Source organism: Delphinapterus leucas, chromosome 11 (genome assembly GCF_059928025.1).
Source record: "Delphinapterus leucas isolate spDelLeu-1000000601 "Yukka" chromosome 11, BTC_Dleu_Yukka2, whole genome shotgun sequence".
Lineage (NCBI taxonomy): Eukaryota > Metazoa > Chordata > Mammalia > Artiodactyla > Monodontidae > Delphinapterus > Delphinapterus leucas.
In genome coordinates, this window is record NC_143139.1 from 2,944,201 (window position 1) to 2,966,085 (window position 21,885).

Genomic DNA, 21,885 nt, shown 5'->3' on the forward strand with positions numbered 1-21,885 from the left:
TTTCACTTTCCTCCCTTATCCCTTGTCTCTTCTTTTTCCTGTTTTCAAACTGTAGACATACAAAGATTTTTCACATGCAACTCTTAGTCTTTCCCTATTTATTTAACATAATTTTCCTAACCTGTCCAAACTCAATTAGGCACTACTTCTATGTGCTTCTGTTACATACCTATCCCTAGAATAACTGCTTTTATACACTATGGTAACTGTCTGGTTTACTTGTTTGTTCTCCTTTGCCTAGTAATAAGCTCTTGAGAGACAGGTTTGTGTTTTACTTAACTATAATATTCAATACCTAGGATCTACAAAGAAGTCTGGAACATAATAGACTTAAATATTTGTTGGATGAACCCATGAACTGTTACGGGTTGAACTGCGTCCCCTGCCCGCCCCCCCCCCCACAAAAGATATGTTAAAATTCTGATCCTCGGTTTCTCAGAATGTGACCTTATTTGGAAATAGGATCGCTGCAGGTATAATTAGTTAGAATGAGGTCAACCCGGAGCTGGGTGGCCACAGCTCAATCTGACCAGTCCTTATAAGAGGAGGAGACACGAGACACAGACAGATGAGCGGTGAACTCCATGTGATGCTTTCTAGTGTTGTTCCCTTTTGCACGGTTTGATGTTATACAGCTTCTTAGCCTAAGATCACCAGTCAGTTAGGCCAAGACTTACACTGGTCACTCGACGGTAGATCTGTGCAGCATTTTGGCACTCGGAGTAAGGGTATTCAGATGTGGCCATCTCAAGCATGCACATCCCAAAAGCATAAACGTCAACGGATTCATCATATTTCTCCTCATACATCTCAGGGGCCATGAACTCTGGGGTACCTTAAATTAAAAGAATGATTCAGACTCAGTGTGAGGAGAAGCTGCGATTCATGGGGAGGGCAACAGCAGAGGGGTTGACCTGTGAGAGAGAAGAAAGTGGAAGGGGGGTAAGAGGTGAGGGAGGAAAAAGAAAGGTAGGTAGGTAGGTGGTGGGGGGAGAGGAAAGAAATCGTCTTAGTCTGTTCCATCAAATGTTATAGATCTTACACTACAACTCCTTTATAAAAAACTGGCACAGGATCAAGTGTCTATTTATTTACTGTTTCAAATGGATTAGTGTTATACAATGTCAAAATAGAGCCTTGCATAAAAGATAAACTGATATAACTCATATTGAAAACAAACGGAAGGAAAAGGTAAGAGACTACCGAGGAATAAAGTAGATATAATGGCATCTACCTGTAAGATAGGATGATGGGTTAAAAAAGATCAAAATACTTGTCTGCCCCCTACTGTATGGTAGCTGTAAGGTTAACATTCATATAATAGCTAGTCTCTTGCCATTAACATTCCATCTGATCAGTTTCACTTTTAAGGCGGCTTTTCAGTAAAAAACAGATATTCAATACATTTTTAAAACGGTAAAATAAACTGTAATTGTCTATAAAGGCCACTCACCAGAGCCCTTTTCTTCATACACTTACCACCCCCCCCCCGCAGTACACAAACCTACTGCAGTTGTAAGAAGCGTAGTGAGGCACATCCTACAGACACAAACACAAATAATTCGGTCTGCACTTGAGTTCTCAGACTGAATTACGAGCATAGAGTGAGTGGATGATTCCACACACCAGGTTTCCAATGTTTCCAAAGAAATTAAGCCCGAATACCTCAAATTATAGGACATTTCTAAGAACAGGCTTGCACACTATGGTTTAAACAAAAAAAGAAATAAGAAAAAACCCTCTTGGGACAGAGATTAAGATGCCAAAGACAATCAAAGAACTGCTTCCTATAAGGAGGGCAAAAAGGAAATTCATCTTTAAATAACTCTTCCCAGGAACACTATTTTGTAAGGATGTGCAAATTACTGGTGTTCAATGTTTTTCTTATTAAAACATAGGATTCTAGCCCACTTAAAAATGAATGGCTTGGGCTTCCCTGGTGGCGCAGTGGTTGAGAGTCCGCCTGCCGATGCAGGGGACGCGGGTTCGTGCCCCGGTCGGGGAAGATCCCACATGCCTCGGAGTGGCTGGGCCCGTGAGCCATGGCCGCTGAGCCTGCGCGTCCGGAGCCTGTGCTCCCCAACGGGAGAGGCCACAACAGTGAGAGGCCCGCGTACCGCAAAAAAAAAAAAAAAAAAAAAAGAATGGCTTTCTTGCTGTTGTTATTGTCGTCACCTTTGGGGAGAGTAGAGTGTTTGTGAAGATTTCAAGTTTTCAAATTGTCATACCCTCTTCAGAAAGTGAAAGCTTATAAAATAATCAGCATTAAATTATTTTTCCAGCTACAACTCTCTAACGTAACAGTTAAAGGCTGAAAGGACAGATTTGTTGTATAGATCAGTGATTCTCAAGAATGATGATTTGCCCTATAGGGGACATCTAGCAATGTCTAGAGACATTTTTGGTTGTAACAACTGGGGGGAAGTGGGCCAGGGGGCATGCTACTGGCATCCAGAGAGTAGGACCAGGGATGCTGCTAAATCATCTTACAATGAACAGGTCAGTCCTTACAACAAAGAGCTGGCCAACCCGAAGTGTCAATAGTACTGAGGCTGAAAACTGCTTCAGGTATATCTTCTGAAGAGTAGGAGTAAAAAAAAAGTTGATAATGAACCATCATATTTTCACATTTTAAAATAAAGTTTTAATAGGCAGATATTTTTGAATATACATATATCCAACGGACTTCTTCAGAAACTAAATTATATATAAATTCAATTTCTTTTATGGGGAAGTAACATACTTTATCTGTTATATAAATAAGTATATGATACTAAGTATCAATGAAATGACTCAGTAAGGTTAACAATTATTACATAATGTTTTGTAGGCAAAGTTCACCTTACTTCTCTTCATATAACTTTACAAAACAACAATGGTCTTCAAGATGATTCTAGAGGCAAAGAAATAGAGAACTCCACATCACTTCCTGGGTTCAAGCTCTGAATTTCTGAAGGTTTATTTCACATAATAAAAGCTCTGACAAGGTCAGGTTTCTAAATAAAAGGAATGTCAGAAAGCCAGTGAGACTGCAAGGTACACCTGAAACATACCTATCACACTCTTGGCAAAAGAAGCCCGCTTCAGGGTTGCCAGACCTAGGTCTCCAATCTTGACTGAGCCTGTAGGGCCAGTGATAAAGATGTTGTCACACTTAAGATCCCGGTGAATAATAGGTGGAGTTCGAGTATGAAGAAACTGAAGTCCTTTAAGAATCTGACGGCACCAGCTTCTCAGAACTTTGATCTTCATCACCTTAAACCTTTTCAGGTACCTAGAAAAGGCAAGGTACACCGAACAGGTTATCAATGATATGCATTTATTACTTTGAAGAATTCCATTAAATTCTAGCATATCTGAGATGGGAATATCAAATTCAGAATATTAAGATTCAGTAAGCTTAGGTTAGTGCTACTTTTAGTAGGTTAAAGGGGAGAGGATAATAAGTAGTTGGCAAGCAAATTCTGATAACAAAGCACAAAAAATAAATTCCTTAAAATTAGATCACTGCTAAAATGATTTAAAAGTTAAGAGGCAGAGTTCGACTTCTGGTAATGGTGAAGCAACTCTTATTGGATGCAGATATAATTATAAACTCTAGTAAATACACACACACACAACTACTCGAAAGCTCTGGAGAAATCAAAATCAGGCATAAACTGGAAGGGAGTACACACGAGGGAAAAGGGAAAGCACTAGTCTGTGGGGGTCGCTCAAACCTGGACTGAAACCTGGAGCATTATTGGCTGAGGAATGAATACGAGGATAGAGTTCAAGATTACCTCAGGGTCTAGAACAATGCTATTCAACAGAGCTTTCTACAATGACAGTCTGTCCAATACAATATTCACTAGACAAATAAGAATATTCTTTTTTTTTTTTTCGGTAAGCGGGCCTCTCCCATTGCGGAGCACAGGCTCTGGACGCACAGGCTCAGCGGCCATGGCTCACAGGCCCAGCCACTCCGCGGCATGTGGGATCTTCCCAGACCGGGGCAGGAACCCGTGTCCCCTGCATCGGCAGGCAGACTCTCAACCACTGCACCACCAGGGAAGCCCAAGAATATTCATATTTAAATGAATTAATCAAAATAAAAAATTTTCATTTCCCAGTTGCACTAGTCGCATTTCAAGTGCTCAACAACTGCATTGTAGCAAGTGGCTACCATTTTGGATGGTGCAGATTACAGAACATTTCCATCACCACAGAAAGTTCTGTTGGACAGCAGAGATCTAAAAAGTGAAGGAGGCAGGGCGGGGGGTTGGAGGGTGGGGGTGGTGTGTAATCCCAGAAAGGAGGTTCAGGGGCTTCCCTGGTGGCGCAGTGGTTAAGAATCCACCTGCCAATGCAGGGGACACAGTTCAAACCCTGGTCCGGGAAGATCCCACATGCTGCGAGCAACTAAGCCCATGCGCCACAACTACTGAGCCTGTGCTCTAGAGTCCGTGAGCCACAACTACTGAGCCCACGCACCGTAACTACTGAAGCCCGAGTGTCTAGAGTTGGTGCTCCGCAACAAAAGAAGCCACTGCAATGAGAAGTCCGCGCACCGCAACAAAGAGCAGCCCCCGCTCGCCGCAACTAGAGAAAGCCCATGTGCAGCAATGAAGACCCAACGCAGCCAAAAGATAAATACATTTTTTTTTAAAAAAGGAGGTATAGGGCTTCCCTGGTGGTGCAGTGGTTGAGAGTCCGCCTGCCGATGCAGGGGACACGGGTTCGTGCCCCGGTCTGGGAAGATCCCACATGCCGCGGAGCGGCTGGGCCCGTGAGCCACGGCCGCTGAGCCTGCGCGTCCGGAGCCTGTGCTCCGCAACGAGAGAGGCCATAACAGTGAGAGGCCCGCGTACCGCAAAAAAAAAAAAAAAAAGGGGGGGGGGTATAGAAGGGCATCTCCAAATTCTGTATATTCACTCTGCCTAAATCTCTGGCTGACCTCTGAAATATGTGTGTGTGTAGCAGAGTCCAAGCAGCCCAGCTAATGTTAAAAGAACAGGACAGAGATTTCTGATTAACTGAGTTCTGATGCTATTTTATCTGGAAATATTCAGGGAAAAAATGAAGAGCACTGATGGTAAATATAAAAGACTACATTTTCCTATTACTATCTTTATGTTACATATGACTACTAAAAGGAAAATCTATAACACTGTATTACAGGATCTAAACAATAAATGTAACATATGAAAATTATAGCATTAAGTATAAGTACTAGAAATACATGGGCCTATATTTTTGCAAGTTTCCTTTATTTTACATGAAATTGTACAGTATCAAGCATGTTGTGAAAAGTTAAAGATATAAATGCAGTATCTAAAGCAGCCACTAAAAAAGATATTTCAAATGCACACACACACACACACACACACACACACAAGTGGAGTTTAACCAAAAAGCTAATACAGAAGCTAATACAAAACCTTAAAAATAAATTAAAAAATGAAATTCTGCTTCACTTGGGTGGGATATGAGGTAATTAAAGAAAACTAATGGTGAAAGTTGGTTTTATGGTTTAAAAAAATATATATAAAAACAGAGTTACTTCTGGAGGGTGAGGAAAGGGCTGCCTGGAAAGGGCTGCCTAGGAAGAGGTTTAAGGGCATGTATTGAGATGATGGAAATGTTCTATATCTTAACGGTTTCGATTACACGAGTGAGGTATCACATTAATAGGACAAAGGGGAAAACAACATTATCATTTCAATTCATGCAGAAAAGGCATCAGACAAAATCCAACACCTTTCCATGATAAAAAAAAAAATACTCAAACTAAGAATAGTAGAGAATATATTCAACATGATAAAGAGCATTTATGAAAAACCCACAGCTATACTACAGTGGTGAAACACTGAAAGCTTTCCCATTAAGACTGGGAATAAGACAAGAATAACCACTGCTCTTCAGTGTTGTACTAGAAACTCTAGCCAGATTAATTAGGCAAGAAAAAGAAAGGTACCCAAATTGGAAAGGAAGAAGTAAAACTCCCTCTATTTGCAGATAACAAGATCCTATATATAGAAAATTCTAAAGAATACATACAGACATGCACACACAACTAGAGTTAATAAACGAATTCAGCAAAACTGCCAGCGTACAAGATCAACACGCACAAATGAGTTGTGTTGTACACCCCAACAATTAACAAGCTGAAAAGGAAAGCAAGAAAACAATTCCATTTGCAACAACATCCAAAAGAATAAAATACTTAGGAATAAATTTAACCAAGGAAGTGAAAGATTTATACACCAAAAACTAGAAAACACTGTTGAAAGAAATTAAAGGACACCTAAATAAAATGGAGAGATGGGTTCATGGATTGGAAAACAATATAGTGAAGATGGCAATATTAGCCAAAGTGACCCACAGATTCGATATATCTACAGATAGATTTGATTATATCTACAGATGCAATCAAAATTCTAGCAGCCTTTTTGCAGAAATGGAAAGCTAATCCTCAGGTTCATACGGAGTTACAAGGGGCCCCAAATAGCCAAAACAATATCAAAAAAGAAGAACAAAATTGGAGAACTCACTTTTTCCAATTTCAAAACATATCACAAAGCTAGGTTTTGTAGTATTAAAACAGTGTGGTACTAGCATAAGGATAGATTCCACATAGAACAGTGGAATAGTATGGAGGGTCCAGAAATAAACCCATGCATCTATGGTTAAATGATTTTTGACAGGGGTGTCAAGATCATTCAACAGGGAAAAAATAGTCTCTTCAACAAATGGTGCTGGGACACTGGATATCCACATGCAACAGAATGGAGTTGGATCCCACACCTCACACATACACAAATGTTAACTCAAAAAATGGAACGATCTAAATAAAAGAGCTAAGCCTATAAAACTCTTAGAAGAAAAGTTAGGGGTAAATCTGCATGGCCTTGGTTTTGGCAATGGATTCTTAGATATAACCCTAAAGGCACAAGCAACTAGGGAAAAAAAAACAGATAAACTGGACTTAATCAAAATTTAAAACTTTGTGCATCACATGACGTCATTAAGGAGTGAAAAGAATATATAGAATGGGAAAAATATATTTGCAAATCATGTACCTGATAAGGGTTTAGCTTACAGAATATATAAAGAACTCTTACAACTCAACAAAAAGACAAACAACCCAATTTAAAAATGGACAAAGTGGGCAAAGAGTTGAATAGACATGCCTCCAAAGGTGTATAACATGCACATGATAAGATGCTCAACATCATTACTCTCTAGGGAAATGCAAATCAAATGAGATACCATGTCACAGCCAGCGAGATGGCTATTAAAAAACCAAAAACAAACAAACAAAAAAACCCAAGTGTTGGCAAGAATATGGAAAAATTGGAACCCTTGTTCATTGCTAGTGGGAATGTAAAATGGTTCAGCCATTGTGGAAAACAGTTTGGTGGTTCCTCAAAAAGTTAAACACAGAATTACCATATGACTCAGCAATTCTACTCAAAGGTATATATGTATCTAAAAGGCATGAAAACAGGTACTCAAATAAGCACTTGTACACAAATGTTCATGGTGGAAACAGCCCAAATGTCTATCAATAAGTGAGTGGATAAACAAATTGTGGTATATCCACGGAATATTATTTAGTCATAAAAAGGAACGAAGTACTGATACATGCTACAACATGAACCTTGAAAACATGGTAAGTGAAAGTAGCCAAACACAAACATGTATTTTATATTCCATTTATATGAAATACCTTGATCAGATAAATCCTTAGAGACAGAAAATAGTTGGTGGTTGCCAAAGGCTGGTGCAAAGGAAGAAAGGGGAATTGTTTAATGGGTTTTAGTTTTGCAAGATGAAGAATACTCAAGATTGGTTACACAGCAACATGAATATATTTAACTAAACTAGACACTTAAAAATGATTAAGGGCTTCCCTGGTGGCACAGTGGTTAAGAATCTGCCTGCAAACGCAGGGGACACGGGTTCGAGCCCTGGCCTGGGATGATCCCACACGCTGTGGAGCAACTAAGCCCGTGTGCCACAACTACTGAGCCGCGTGCCACAGCTACTGAGCTACTGCGCGCGCCTAGAGCTGGTGCTCCGCAACAAGAGAAGCCACGGCAATGAGAAGTCCGCACACCGCAAAGAAGAGTAGCCCTCACTCGCTACAACTAGAGAAGGCCTGCACGCAGCAACAAAGACCCAACACAGCCAAAAATAAGAATAAAATAAATTTTTAAAAAATGATTAAGATGGTAAATTTTATATGTTTTTACCAGAGTAAAAAAAAAAATGCCCATCTATAAATCCTAGAGATCAGCTAGTCCACTTATTTTACACATGGAGAACTGAGGGCCAGAGAAGGGGATCTACTTGCCCTAAATCACAGCTGGTCAAAGTCAGAGCAGAGAGCAGACTCCTACTCTAAGTCTAGTGCTTTCTACTTTACCTCTTGCTGCTTTTGCTTTGAGGCTCAGAAACTGAAACAGACAATGATGGGGAAAAAAGAACTTTAAACTTAAAAGAAAATGGTTAGAAACTTAGATCATGTGCAATTAAAGAGAAAATATACTACGTGGGAAGGGTAATGGGGAGTAACTGCTTAATGGGTATGGGGTGTTCTTTTAAGGTGATGAAAATGTTTACGAAGTTGACAGATGTGGTTACACAACATTGTAAATGTAATAAATGTCACTGAACTGTACACTTTAAAAAGGTTAATTTTATGTTATATGAATTTCATCAAAAATTTTTTTAAAAAACTAACTTTATTTCTATCTACTGACAGACTACTGACAACCCAGTAAGTATTCAAACCAGAAAAAGAATCTCAAGATGCAGATATACAAACAACTACTACCACAGAATTTTCCTTAATTCATTCAAATATTTATCAAGTTTCAGGCACAGTGCTAGGGAGCACAGTCTAGGAAAAGAAACAGGCATGTGAATAACAAGAAGCGTGAACGACTAGCATAAAGATGCTGCCATAAATATTAGAAAAGTTGGATGGGAAAATTAGAATGTGGAGGAGGGAAATAATCTGTTGGCTTTTCAACATGTTAATTTTGAGCATCCAAGAGCATCCGGGATTTTCTACATCCAGGAAATACAAGACTATGTTTCAAAGATCTGAGATTAATCAGCTCAGTAGCATTAACTACAGAAGGTTATAAAGAATAAATACACACTACAGAGACAATTTTTCACAATCCAATTCTTCCACAAAAAATTTACACCGTAAAAGTTACTCTAGTTTCCTCTCTGAGTACAAATAGATACTCTAAGAGACATGGGACTCCAAAGGCATACAGGGAATTTCTGCATTTGACCTATCCATATTCCTGAAAGGGATGATAGGTCTAGATGTTTTGGCTTCAATTTCTGATGCTTTGGGAAATGAAATTATCTAGTGATAAATGTCACAATACAATTTGTAATTGATACAGTATGTGCATAGCTGTAGCAAAAACTGCCCAATATGAGGTGATAAAATAAATGGGTAAAGCTTGTCAATAAGCTTCAATTTGATTTTAACCACTAGAGGGCTACCTTGTCATTTGATTTCTGATCTCTTAGCCACTCAATTTTAGAAATGCCAATCACCATAACTTAAATCAACTAGGTTTATTCTGCAACAACTTCTCATTTAAATACTTACCAATACATAATTATCAAACCACTTTATACACCAGAGGACCTTGTGGGCAGGAAAATGTGCTCATATACTAACATCTGGAGCAACTATTCATTCCCTCCTTAGTATACTGGGCAACAACAGAAGAACTGATAAGGCCTGAAATAAGAAAATTCAAGTTCTCTCATACTTCTTGGTCAGCTTTTACAATATTGATGAACTTACGTTTTAAGTGTTCCAGATGTCATAAGTTCAGTCACCAAAACGATGCACTTCTTTCCCTTTACTGTGGATTCCCAGGAATCATAGAATCGGACAATATTGGGATGCTGAAGACCCTTTAACATTTCAGCCTCTTCTTTAAATCTCTGCCTCTCAGACTTTGTTAACTTTCGATCCTAAAATCAAAAAGCAAGACAGAATACAGTTCAAGATTGGGAATTTGGGATTGACATGTACACACTACTATATTTAAGACAGATAACCAACAAGGACCTACTGTACAGCACAGGGAACTCTTGCTCAATATTGTGTAATAACCTAAAAGGGAAAAGAATTTGAAAAAGAATAGATACATGTATATGTATAACTGAATCACTGTGCTGTACACCTAAAACAAAAACAAAGGAAAAAACAGACAGAATATGCTTTTAAGATAATAAAACACCAAGTCACATAGTTACACTTAGATGCTAAACATGTACTAAATTATAATGACCAATACTGTTGAAATAAAACATCCTAACACTGAAGTTACTAATAATTAATAATTTCATCAGCCTGTTATATGAGTGTGAGAACAGGCTAAAGTGTATTTAAGAAAACTCTTGATTATAAAGTCATGCTTGAGGGATTTCCCTGGTGGCGTAGTGGTTAAGAATCCACCTGCCAATGCAGGGGACACAGGTTCGAGCCCTGGTCCGGGAAGATCCCACATGCTGTGGAGCGACTAAGCCTGTGCGCCACAGCTACTAGCCCGCAGGCCACCACTACTGAAGCCCGCACACCTGGAGCCCGTGCTCTGCAACAAGAGAAGCCACCGCAATGAGAAGCCCTGAGAAGCACGCGCACCACAATGAAGAGCAGCCCCTGCTCACCACAACTAGAGAAAGCCTGTGTGCAACAATGAAGACCTAATGCAGCCAAAAAATAAATAAATTACTTAATAAAATAAAGTCATGCTTGAGATTATTTTAGTATTTTTACTGTTAATATGTGCTTCAGATACACATGTTTTAGGTGGAGTTAATTTACCACTTCCAAAATAAGTCACCTATTGACAGAGATATGCAATTTAATAATGGAACAAGTATGGGTTTTGGAAGTGGTGAGATCTAAATATAAATTCTGTCTTGGCTTCAACTAAAATTTCCTTCATGAATAAAGTCAAGTCCTCCGTATTCATGAGTTCGCATACCCAGATTCAGCCAACTGCAAGTAAAAAATGGGCGTGTGTGTGTGTGTGTGTGTGTGTGTGTTGGGGGGATCAGAAAATTCCAAAAAGCAAAACTTGAATAGTTTGCCCACATGCTGGCTACTATTCACATAGCATTTACATTGTATTAGCTATTATAAGTAATCTAGAGATGATTTAAAAGTATATGGGAAGATATGCAAATACTGTGCCATTTTATAAAAGGGACTTGAGCACCCACAGGGGTGGAGGGTGAGGTCCTGGAACCAATTCCCACCACCCCCCGGGATATTGAGGGATGACTGTGTATACCTTCACCTCATAGGACTCTTCTAAGAATTAAATAATCTACTAGGTAGATTTAACTTAATTTAGTCTACTAGGTAGATTTATTTAAAGTGCCTGGCACTTCATAAGTTAATTCACTTCTTATCTGAGATAACTGGAGAAAAGCACTTAATCTGCTGTTCTTCCCTTAACGGAGTCCCATACACACAAACTCTGTACTGTCCTGTAAATTTAAGTTGAAACTGTCATATAATATTCTATCAAAGCACATAATACGTATTTTAACGAAATAGTCCAGGCATACAATAACATAATGTGTCTATGATACAGTTAAGTAATCAAACATTAAAGACATAATTTAAACCTTCCTATGTAACTAGATGGCCTTTCCCATCACTACTCCTCACCCTTGAATAACAACCACTACCCTGATCAGATATACCATTCCCATATGGGTTTTTACACTTTAGGTGAAATGTTAAGGTTTCATAAAAAGAAGTTATAGAGCATGTACTATTTGGAAGGTGGCTATTTTCCATTCAACAGTGTTTGAGCTCACCCATGATGGTACAAGGAGACATTACAAGATATCTACCATATTACTGTAACTCCATTCATTATCCACTGACTGAATACACCACAATTTATATACAATCTCCTACTGATCAATCTTTAGGCGCTTCCCCATTTTTTTGCTATTACAATATGGCAAAGGTTTTGCAGTGTTAATCTCTAGGATGTAGGCTCTTATCTTGGAGTCTATAAACCCCTTTAAGGCAGGTTTGTGAACATGTGTGAAAACAAATATATCTTTATTTTTCATTAACCTTGAATTGAAACTTAATATTTCCTTGAATGAACGTTATGTACCTAATAGCATTCAGCAGTACCTGTGATTTGTCACCAACAGACCTAGGTACTTTCATATCACATAACAGTGGTTGCAGATTATCTCAAAATACCACACTAGGCATTACTTTGAAATTATGATAGCTATTAGATCTTCCAGTAGATCTTATTAATATACATTAATAATGCATACTATATCACAAACTTAAAAGTTTTGATAACTATTTTAATATAATTTGTTTCCAATATAATCCTATGTATTTTACTATATGGACTTAAAACATTTTTCTAGCCTTCACTAGCCTTCTGGGGCACAAAAAAAAGAGGAAGTACACCTATTAGGATATATAGCTAGCGGTAGAAGTGCATAGGGAACAGGCATCTTCAGTCTTCATAGGTATCAACAAATTGCTTTTCAAAGGGACTGTGCCAACTGAGTTTCCCAACAGCTTTGTATGAAGGTTCCCACTAGAGTACATGGTCACTAGCAACTGGTATTATCAGACATTAACTTTTGTCAATTTGATGGGTGTAAGTCATGTTCTATAGTTTAATTTACCTTTTCAGAGTCACTAAAAAGTGTGAGAAACTTTGTTTTCTTTGCAGACTACTTAAGACCCCTCTTCTGCAAGGAACTGATGCTTTATCTTACCTGTAGCAGTTCTTAATAGATTATGGATGCTAATCCTTTATTGGTTTTACGAGTTACAAATACCTTTTCTCAATTTGTGGTTTGTATTTTCACCTTGCTTATGATATCCTGATTTACAGATGTTTTTATTTCACTGTATTTCAATTCATCTATCTTTCACTTTATGGTAGGTGGATTTTATGTCTTCAGTAATTTTTCCAGACACTAAGGTCATAAATATTTTTCTTTTCCTTTTTAAAATATAAATTTGTTTTGTTTGCCACATCTGGGAATTGTTGAGGAATTTATTTGGTTGGGTAAAAGAAGGGCTGACTGTTATTTCTGTTCTGTATCAGCCAATGGCCCCAATATCATTTAATGAACAATCCATCCTTTCCATAGAAGTACAGTTCTGTCTCTGGATTCTACACTCTACTCCATGGTCTGTCTAGTCCTGCGCTAATACCTCACTTTCTTAATTGCTATCACTCTTGCATGATAGTTTAGATGGGTGTAGAATTCTAGGCTGGTTTTCTTTCAGCACTTTCAGGATACTGTTTCATGGTACTCTGGCGTCTACTGTAGCCCTCAGTATACATTGTCCTCCTTTGTAGGTTATCTGTATTTTCTCTCTGGTTACTCTAAAGACTTTAAAAAAAAATTGTGCTCTGCTCATTCACTACCATGCATCTAAGTTTTATTTTATACATAATGGGGCTAATTGTGCTTTTTAAGCCCGAAGTTTCAGGTATTTGTCTTCGCATCAGGAAAATTCTCAACGATTACCTTTTTGATTACTGCCTCGTTCCATTCTCCATTCTCTTGTAAGATTTTCTATGTATGTCTGTATGTGTTATGTGTAAGGGTGTGTGTGTGTGGAACCTTACTCGATCCTTCATATCTTTTAACTTCTCTCCCATTTTCCATTTCTTTCTCTCTGCTGCCTTCTGGGCAGTGTTCTCAGATCTACCTTCTTGTTCATGAATTCTCTCAAGTTATTATCACATCTAACCTGCTTATTACCTTAAATTTTTTTTAATTAATCAAACTTTAAAGTCTAAAGGAGGCAGAGATGCAAAGGACATGTGGCAAGGTCTCAGTCCCTGCTCCAGAAATAAGAGATGAACACAAACTAGACACTTGCAACTAGCCATACAAGTCTTCAAGGGCTGGGTATACTGGTGAGTCAGACATGTATTTGGACATCCATACAGAAAATAAAACGAGGTCAAGCAGTCAGTCTGTCACCAAAAGTACCCACCGGAGGGTCTGATAAAGGGAATTCAGTCACTACTTCAGTCCCTACTTTCCCAGCTAGCATCAAAAACAAAGCAAGGTGGGAAAAAAGGGGGAAAAAAGTTGGGCACTAACTAAAGACTTCAGTGGAGAAGGAATTCTCCTGCCACTTCTCTAGGCCCAATGCCTGGGGGAGGGATTTGTCCCCACTCAGTGGTAACCCCACACATGGGGTTTTGAATGAGAAATGATAACTGGCGGCTCAATTTGCAATGATCCCCACCAACCTCCACCCCATCCCTGCTTCATGAACAGACAAGTTTTCCCAGCACCCTCCTTGGAATTTCCTCCCTCTCAGGGTTCATCTCCAAAATTATTTCCATCTCCAAATCATCACTGCAAGATTGCCTTCTCTCAAAGTTCTATAAAAGCCCACTTTCACAGCCCAATATCACTTTTATTCCCACTCCTAACCTGAAGCTGCAACCATCCACAAAGTCACATACCCTGTCCACTGAGGCTCAGATCCATAGCTGTTTCATCTTGGGCTATCTTCCTAAACCATTTCTTTCCCAGAGAACAGACGGCCAAAGGGCCAAAGGACAAGTCGAAGTATCTGGGGCCAGATGAGTGAGGAAAGTGGCGCTTGTTACTTAGTTTTTAATTGCAATACATTTTCATTTCTTGAAGCTCTTTTTGGATCTTTATCAAATCAGTCATTCACTGCCCCCTCCAATACCATCTTGATGTTTTTGTGGTTTTAGTTTTTAATCCTTTAATTCTTTTAAAATAATGTGCTTTAGGAGCTCAATTCAATAACACTTTTATCTGAGTTACTGAGGATCGAATTTTGCCTAGTGTTTTGGCTGCTGACATTCATTCATGGTGATTTGTTTCCCCTCATGATTAACAATAGTGGATAATATGGTTATCTTAAACTGTGATTTGTCTGTTGGAATATCCTCAGTTGTGGGTGTATTGCTGTGGACAGGCTCTGAGTTTATTTATGCCTAGTGCAGCAGGGATATTACTAGTCTTGGTGATGCCTGCATGTAATCCATTCAAATTTGAATCTCATACTTTTATGAATACAGGTCCCTGATTATGTATTCTCAGGGTAAACTTTTTTCAGCTGACTTGGGAAAAACTGTCTTTTCCCTGACTCAGAAACTGAAATTTTCTCTAGTCTGTCTTTATATTAAAGGTTTTGTTCCCTTTTAAGGAACAAGTTTATTGGATCTCAGTTCCAATATCTGCTCGGGCTTAAGACTTCATCTATCCTTGGGGAGACAGTAAAACCATGCGTCTTAGTTAACAAGATTGGCAATTGTCCCAAGAAGAACCCTAGTGTCAATTCACACTTTTCCTACTCTGGTTTCTAGTTTCTTCTTAGTTTCTAGACCTTGGAAATTATCCTGACAGCCTTATAAGCTCAGCTATGCATTTAAAAGGATAGGTTTCTGTAGTTCCTCTCATCAAAATTTTCAAAATGTCTGGTATTTTACAGTGGGAAGAGTTTTCAGCTTGTTTGGTTTTCTATTTACTGACAATAGGGTTCCCCAATATATGTTTTTAAAAAAATATTGTTTACCATATATTCTTAAATGTTCCTCATTTAAGGGAACTTTATTCAAAACATGAAGGAAAATCTAGATCACTTGCTGACTCTCTTATACATTACTGTTGAATTACAAAAGCTTATTGTAAAGAAATTGTGAAAAGTTAAGCTGTTCTCAAAGCAATCAGAAGACGGTAATCATGAGCCAAATGAATTATAATATTCTACCTACCATTAAGTGAATATTTAATTTTTATATTTTAATATATAGTCTACCTGATTTTCTTGATAACTACTCTTATTTTCTGTAACATGCAACATTCATTTCAGTTTTAGCAATTAATGTATATATTCATATATGTTTAATTAAATTTTAACAAATGCTTGAGTACCCTGTGTCAGACAACAGGATAGGACAAACATTAGAGACAAGGTTCCTGCTATTCTAGACCTTACAATGTAAGAGGCAGAGGCATTAATTTTATTAGGTATTATAAAGAGAAAAAGCTGAGTGCTTTGAGAGCATATCATAAAAGACCCAATTCTGTGTGCACAAGCTAGTGTCAGCCCCCATTATCAGCAGGTTACCTTAAGGGTTGAGATCATGAGCATGAAAGTACCCACAGTTATAGTTTTACAATACTTGAAATGTTTAAGACCACAAGAGTCTGTAAAAAGTGCTAAAGGCAAACTTCGAAATGCAGGATAGACTGGAGGCGAGGAGACTCAAAACCTTAATAACAGTGAGCTTGTAAACCCTTTCTGCAGAAACTCAAACCAAAGTAATTCACTCGTGTCTGTCTCTACTACCACCACCCTATTTCAAGCCATCACGGTCTCCTCTGGATTTCTGCAATAACCTACTAGCTGTTTCCACACGGCTAAACTTCTCCCTGTACAATGTGTTTTTCCACTCTGTCCAAATACAACCAGAATATTTTAAGGTCAACTTAATCAATTCTGCAGTATGCGTACTTTATTAATTCTTAGAAATATTGTTTTCCACATTTTTAAACATCTCTGAAATTAGAATGTATCACATAATTGAAATCTTAGACTCAGTGAAGTACTGTATGTCCTAATCCTGTTAGGATAAAGGTGGAAAATCATTGTGACCAATGAGGTCCCACACAATGCAATCCTTGCCCACTTTTCGAGCCTAATTTCTTGTCACTCTCATGTGCCTTTCTCAGACATGTCATGCTTCTTCCAACTCAGGTCCTTCACACACGCTGTTCCCTCCATATAGGATACCCTTTCATCAACCTTTTTTCCCTGGTTAATGCCCAGCCATTCTTCAAAGATCTGTCATTTCCACGGGGATACCTTCCTTGGCTGCCCCTCACTCTAGGTTAAATCACCCCCTGCCATATACATGTATAGTTTCGTGAACTATGTACATGCCTCTTTCAGAGCTCTTAATCACAAGTAATATACTGAGACTTACTCTAAAAGCAGTGACAAAATGCCTTTTTCAGTGTTCTATCTTTAGCAACTGACAACCTAGCATTGTTCAATTGCCATGTGTTGAACGGATCCATGAATGCACTTTCCAAAATAAATTGTGTGTGTACATTTTTCACAAGTAGTTAGCATTTCCCTAGGAATAGAAGAAATTCCTATGACTTAAAAGCAAGGTGAGGATTGAAATTGGGCCTCTGAGACTCAGTAACTTAACACAACTCAAAACACTATGACCAACCTGCAATGGTCAATGCTGCCACCATTCTGATTTTAAAAAGTATTTGTTAAAAGCCATTGTAAAAAATCTGCCAACTGGGGCTTCCCTGGTGGTGCAGTGGTTGAGAGTCCACCTGCCAATCAATGCAGGGGACATGGGTTCGTGCCCCGGCGCGGGAAGATCACACATGCTGCGGAGCGGCTGGGCCCATGAGCCATGGCCACTGAGCCTGCGCGTCCGGAGCCTGTGCTGCGCAACAGGAGAGGACACAACAGTGAGAGGCCCGCGTACCACAAAAAAAAAAAAAAATCTGCCAACTACTTATTTATAGCAAAGTATAAATAAGGGTGGGCGGGGGGACCAAACAGGGACTTCTTCCTTCTTCCAAAAACCTACAATCAATTTTCTTCTTAAGAATAAATACACTGAATGGCAACCTTAAAATGCTATGGGATTATTGTGTTTAACGTTTATCTGATTTTGTCTAGAAGTCATCTATACTGTAAACAGAGGCTCTTTTACATGTCTATTATAGATTTTTATCCTCCCTGAAAGCTACTGATGATTTATTTTAAGGGGTCTGAGAACCTCACTTTAAACCTTTAACAGCAGAAATATGACTACAGGGACTTCCCTGGTAGCACAGTGGTTAAGAATCCACCTGACAATGCAGGGGACACAGTTTCGAACCCTGGTCCGGGAAGATCCCACATGCCGCGGAGCAACTAAGCCTGTGAGCCACAACTACTGAGCCCGTGTGCCACAACTACTGAAGCCCGTGCACCTAGAGCCTGTGCTCTGCAACGAGAAGCCACGGCAATGAGAAGCCTGCGCACTGCAACGAAAGAGTAGCCCCCGCTCGCTGCAACTAGAGAAAGCCCATGCGCAGCAAGGAAGACCCAACGCAGCCAAAAATAAATTAAAAAAAAAAAAAGAAAGAAATATGAGTACAAATTCTCAGCTAAGTAGGGAAAAAAAACCAAACAAATAATTTGGTGCTTCTTTCAATAATCTGTCAACTTGTTCTATCTATAAGCCTTCTATTTTTTAAATCTAGGATCATTTCATATCTCAGAGAACTATACTATTTTAGCATCCAAAAGAATTTGTTAAAACAAAGTAAAATAGATCAAAACTAACATAAGCAAAAATACCTGTAAGAACAGCTGGGGTTTTAAAAATAATATTTGTTGGGTGTTTGCCATTTACACTAACTGGTTGTTTTACTTCTGTTCTCATTCTCAGAAAACCCTTGTGAGATATTAGGAAACATTACTTATTTTAACAGATGAACAGGCTCAGAGAAATTTAATATCTTCCTCCAACTCACAATGAAAAGCAGAACCATGAACTAACTGAAAATTTGATTCATAGCTCATGTTCCATTCACTATACTAGACAAACATATTTAATTTCTTCTAAAACATTTTTCAGAAAAGCCACGTTGATATTTCTGCTATTAACCAGGGATCACTGAAAAGAACTAGGCACTTTACTAAATTATAAGTTATAGTTGAAGGTAAAATAAGAGGAGTATATATTGTTTAAACTATATCAACTGTCAAATATAAACAAAAAAGCAGACTCACAGATATACAGAGAACACACTAGTGGTTACCAGTGGAGGAGGGGGCCAATCTAGGGGATGGGGGAGTGGGAGGTACAAACTATTGGGTGTACCATAGGCTACAAGGATGTACTGTACAACATGGGAAATACAGCCAATATTTTGTAACAACTGTAAATGTACTGTAACCTTTAAAAAACTGTATCAAAAATTAAAACTTGGGCTTCCCTGGTGGCGCAGTGGTTGAGAGTCTGCCTGCCGATGCAGGGGACACGGGTTCGTGCCCCGGTCCGGGAAGATCCCACATGCCACGGAGCGGCTGGGCCCGTGAGCCCTGGCCGCTGAGCCTGTGCGTCCGGAGCCTGTGCTCCGCAACGGGAGAGGCCCGCATACCGCAAAAAACAAAACAAAACAAAAATTAAAGACTTCAACACTTAAAAAAGCATTACCAAGTGTTAAATTATCGTGAAGACAATGCATTACCAAGTGTTAAATTATCGTGAAAAGAATAAAACTTATTTTTTATTTTAAGTATCAAATGAGATTTAGAACAGATTAGCACAACTGCTGCTTTTTGGTGCCTTCTCTCCAGCATTATCAAACTGGATATTCCTGGGGGCTTGATATACTATCCCAATTGCAACATTCATTACCTTCAGTGCAAACGAGAGCTGATGCAGCTAACCCACTCTATTCATTTCATTCATTTCTTTCCACCTACATAAAATTGTTTTGACAGGCTAAATGAACAAAACCAAGGATCACTGTCACATGACCTCCCATAACATGCACAGCTCCCGGAGGCTGAGGGGTGGAGGTGGGGGCCCAGCAACAACTGAAACAATTGTTCATCTCAGTACCATCCAAATAACAGTGCTCAGTAGATTATTTGCTGATGCAATTTCTTCTTGGGTGAGTGAGAAACACAATGTTAATATTTGGTACAATGGCCTTACAGCAATTTTACATCTTCGGTTCCTTGCTTTGTACAAAGATATTTTATTTTAAATATCCTCTAGAGGCATCTTCTCTTTATCCCTAAATGTCGGTATTTTCTGAAGTAGCAATCCTATGCCTTCCTATTGCTTATTTTATCAGCCCCAGAAGCAAACCTTCCAAATAAATTATGCAACTGAAACAGTGAGCTTGATTTTCATTAAATTAAACCAGAAATATTCACTTTATTAGCTAATATCTGTACCCCCAGAAAATTTGACCCTCTAGACTTATTAACATTTAAACTTCTATTGCATTTTATTTTTAGCAATATTCAAAGTTTTACTACTAAATTAAGACCACATGTTTTAAGTCTACATATCACAACACGGGTGGAGAGAAGTATCTGGAATTCCTTGATTAGAATATTTTAGGTCAATATTGGAGTCCTCCCTACTTATCATTTTCTGCACCACACTGACTTAGCAAAGACCTAGGCATCTATTCCATTTTTTAAAGTGATACTAATTGTTGGGTGTTGGAATGTGGAAATAAAAACATGTCTTCAGGCAGAGAGAACAGCAGTTTGAAATATTGCTTTCCAATGCAGCATGGGTTCCAGTTAACATTTACCAAAAATTTTAAAAATTATTCTGTATTTTGAAAAAAGGAATCACATAAATGACTATTTAGTCTGGCATACCTCTCTCTCATAGGCCTACATGGTCTAATAACAATTCAAAGACTGCAGAAAAGTATTTTGTACTCTAAATACTTCTATCTACTAAATACTTTGCCCTATTCTTCTTGAAAACTCCCAAATAATTAGACACTGAAGGCCTGGGGAAAGGTGGGAAAAATAACTCATAGAAGCAGAATAATGATGCTCATGCAAAAACTCTTGACTGTTAACAACAACGACAAAGATTAATAAGGCTTTTAAGATGTTTTGAAATACAATATGAAAATTAAACCTGGATTTTATGTAGCCAAATCTACAGAGCAAACTCCTACTACAAATTTCATTATGACCTTCCAGTCTGATACCCTTAAAGAGGAACAAGGTCTATCCCATAGAGAAGAGAGTCTATTTGAATTTTCCTCAATAGGTCAACAGATATGATAATTACGGGGCAGGGGCAGGGAGTAGATGGACATTTAAAAAATGACACTGTGTCCCTTGCTTCTCCCTAGCATCCTCTAAGAACTATTCTGAAATAGTCCCAGTTTCATAAAGACAGAAAAAAAGTCATCAAAAGAAAAGCAAAAAAGAACCTGGCTGTTCTATCTAACTCCTCCTCCACTGATCCCTTCTTCCTCTGGCTCATCTTTATTTGCATTTTTAAAAATTTATTTATAAAAAGGTTCTCTGTATCAAAGCAGGACGAAAAAATAATTACTTACACAAGAAAATCTACAGTGCTTTCTCAAACCAGATGTGTGCCAATTTATACAGTTCTACCACTAAGCATCCTGTACTTCACCCCCAAACCTTGGCCACAAATATATAAATCTGGGGCCTGAGATTCTCTTCACCCCTCTCTTTTCAGGGGCACAAAAACCAAATGGAACTCAAAAATATCTAGAGCCTGGCACATATAGAAAGTTTTATGTTAATGCTAAAAATATAGCAGATACTTTTAACACCTGAACCACAAAAATGTAAACACATTTAGTCCTATTAGAAAACAGCAAACTATTTTCACTAAATGACTTAAAATATCCATTGTATATAATACAGCAAAATTCAGAACACTACCCCTAGCCATTCTCATAAATTTTAGAAGGTTTTATTGAGAGAAATTAGATTCATTTGAATGTAAAGGCAATTAACTGACAGGGCTAAATTTCAATTGTTATAGATAGGGCCTTATACTAAAACTTTCTAAAGAAAACAAAAAGGCCAAGGAGGGGACAAGAAGGGGAGATGAATGTGGGCACAAAGATCCAAAAATTCTTGCTTATTACAGGAAGAAACTTTTACACTTCAGAGACAAATGTTACTCTGCAATGGATACAGAAAAGTGTCCAAAGTTTTTTTGAATGGGGTAATGAAGGGTTGCCAAAGGGGGAGACCAAGAAAGCAAAAACTTAGTGGGTCATCCTGTTAAGAATCTGCCACCATAG

At 38.4% G+C, this 21,885-nt stretch overlaps 1 protein-coding gene across 37 annotated transcripts in view; it reads right to left on the reverse strand.

Annotated features, from left to right (window-relative positions):
* WNK1 (WNK lysine deficient protein kinase 1) overlaps nucleotides 1–21,885 on the reverse strand; it is a 134,239-nt gene that overhangs the window by 62,579 nt on the left and 49,775 nt on the right. For all 37 annotated transcript variants that reach the window (XM_089919920.1, XM_022577218.2, XM_022577215.2 and 34 more), the window contains exons 2-4: nucleotides 9,824–9,996; nucleotides 3,054–3,274; nucleotides 678–835 (exon numbers count right to left, since the gene is read on the reverse strand). In XM_089919920.1, coding sequence (XP_089776046.1) covers nucleotides 678–835; nucleotides 3,054–3,274; nucleotides 9,824–9,996 — 552 coding nt within the window. The remainder of the gene's footprint in view (nucleotides 1–677; nucleotides 836–3,053; nucleotides 3,275–9,823; nucleotides 9,997–21,885) is intronic.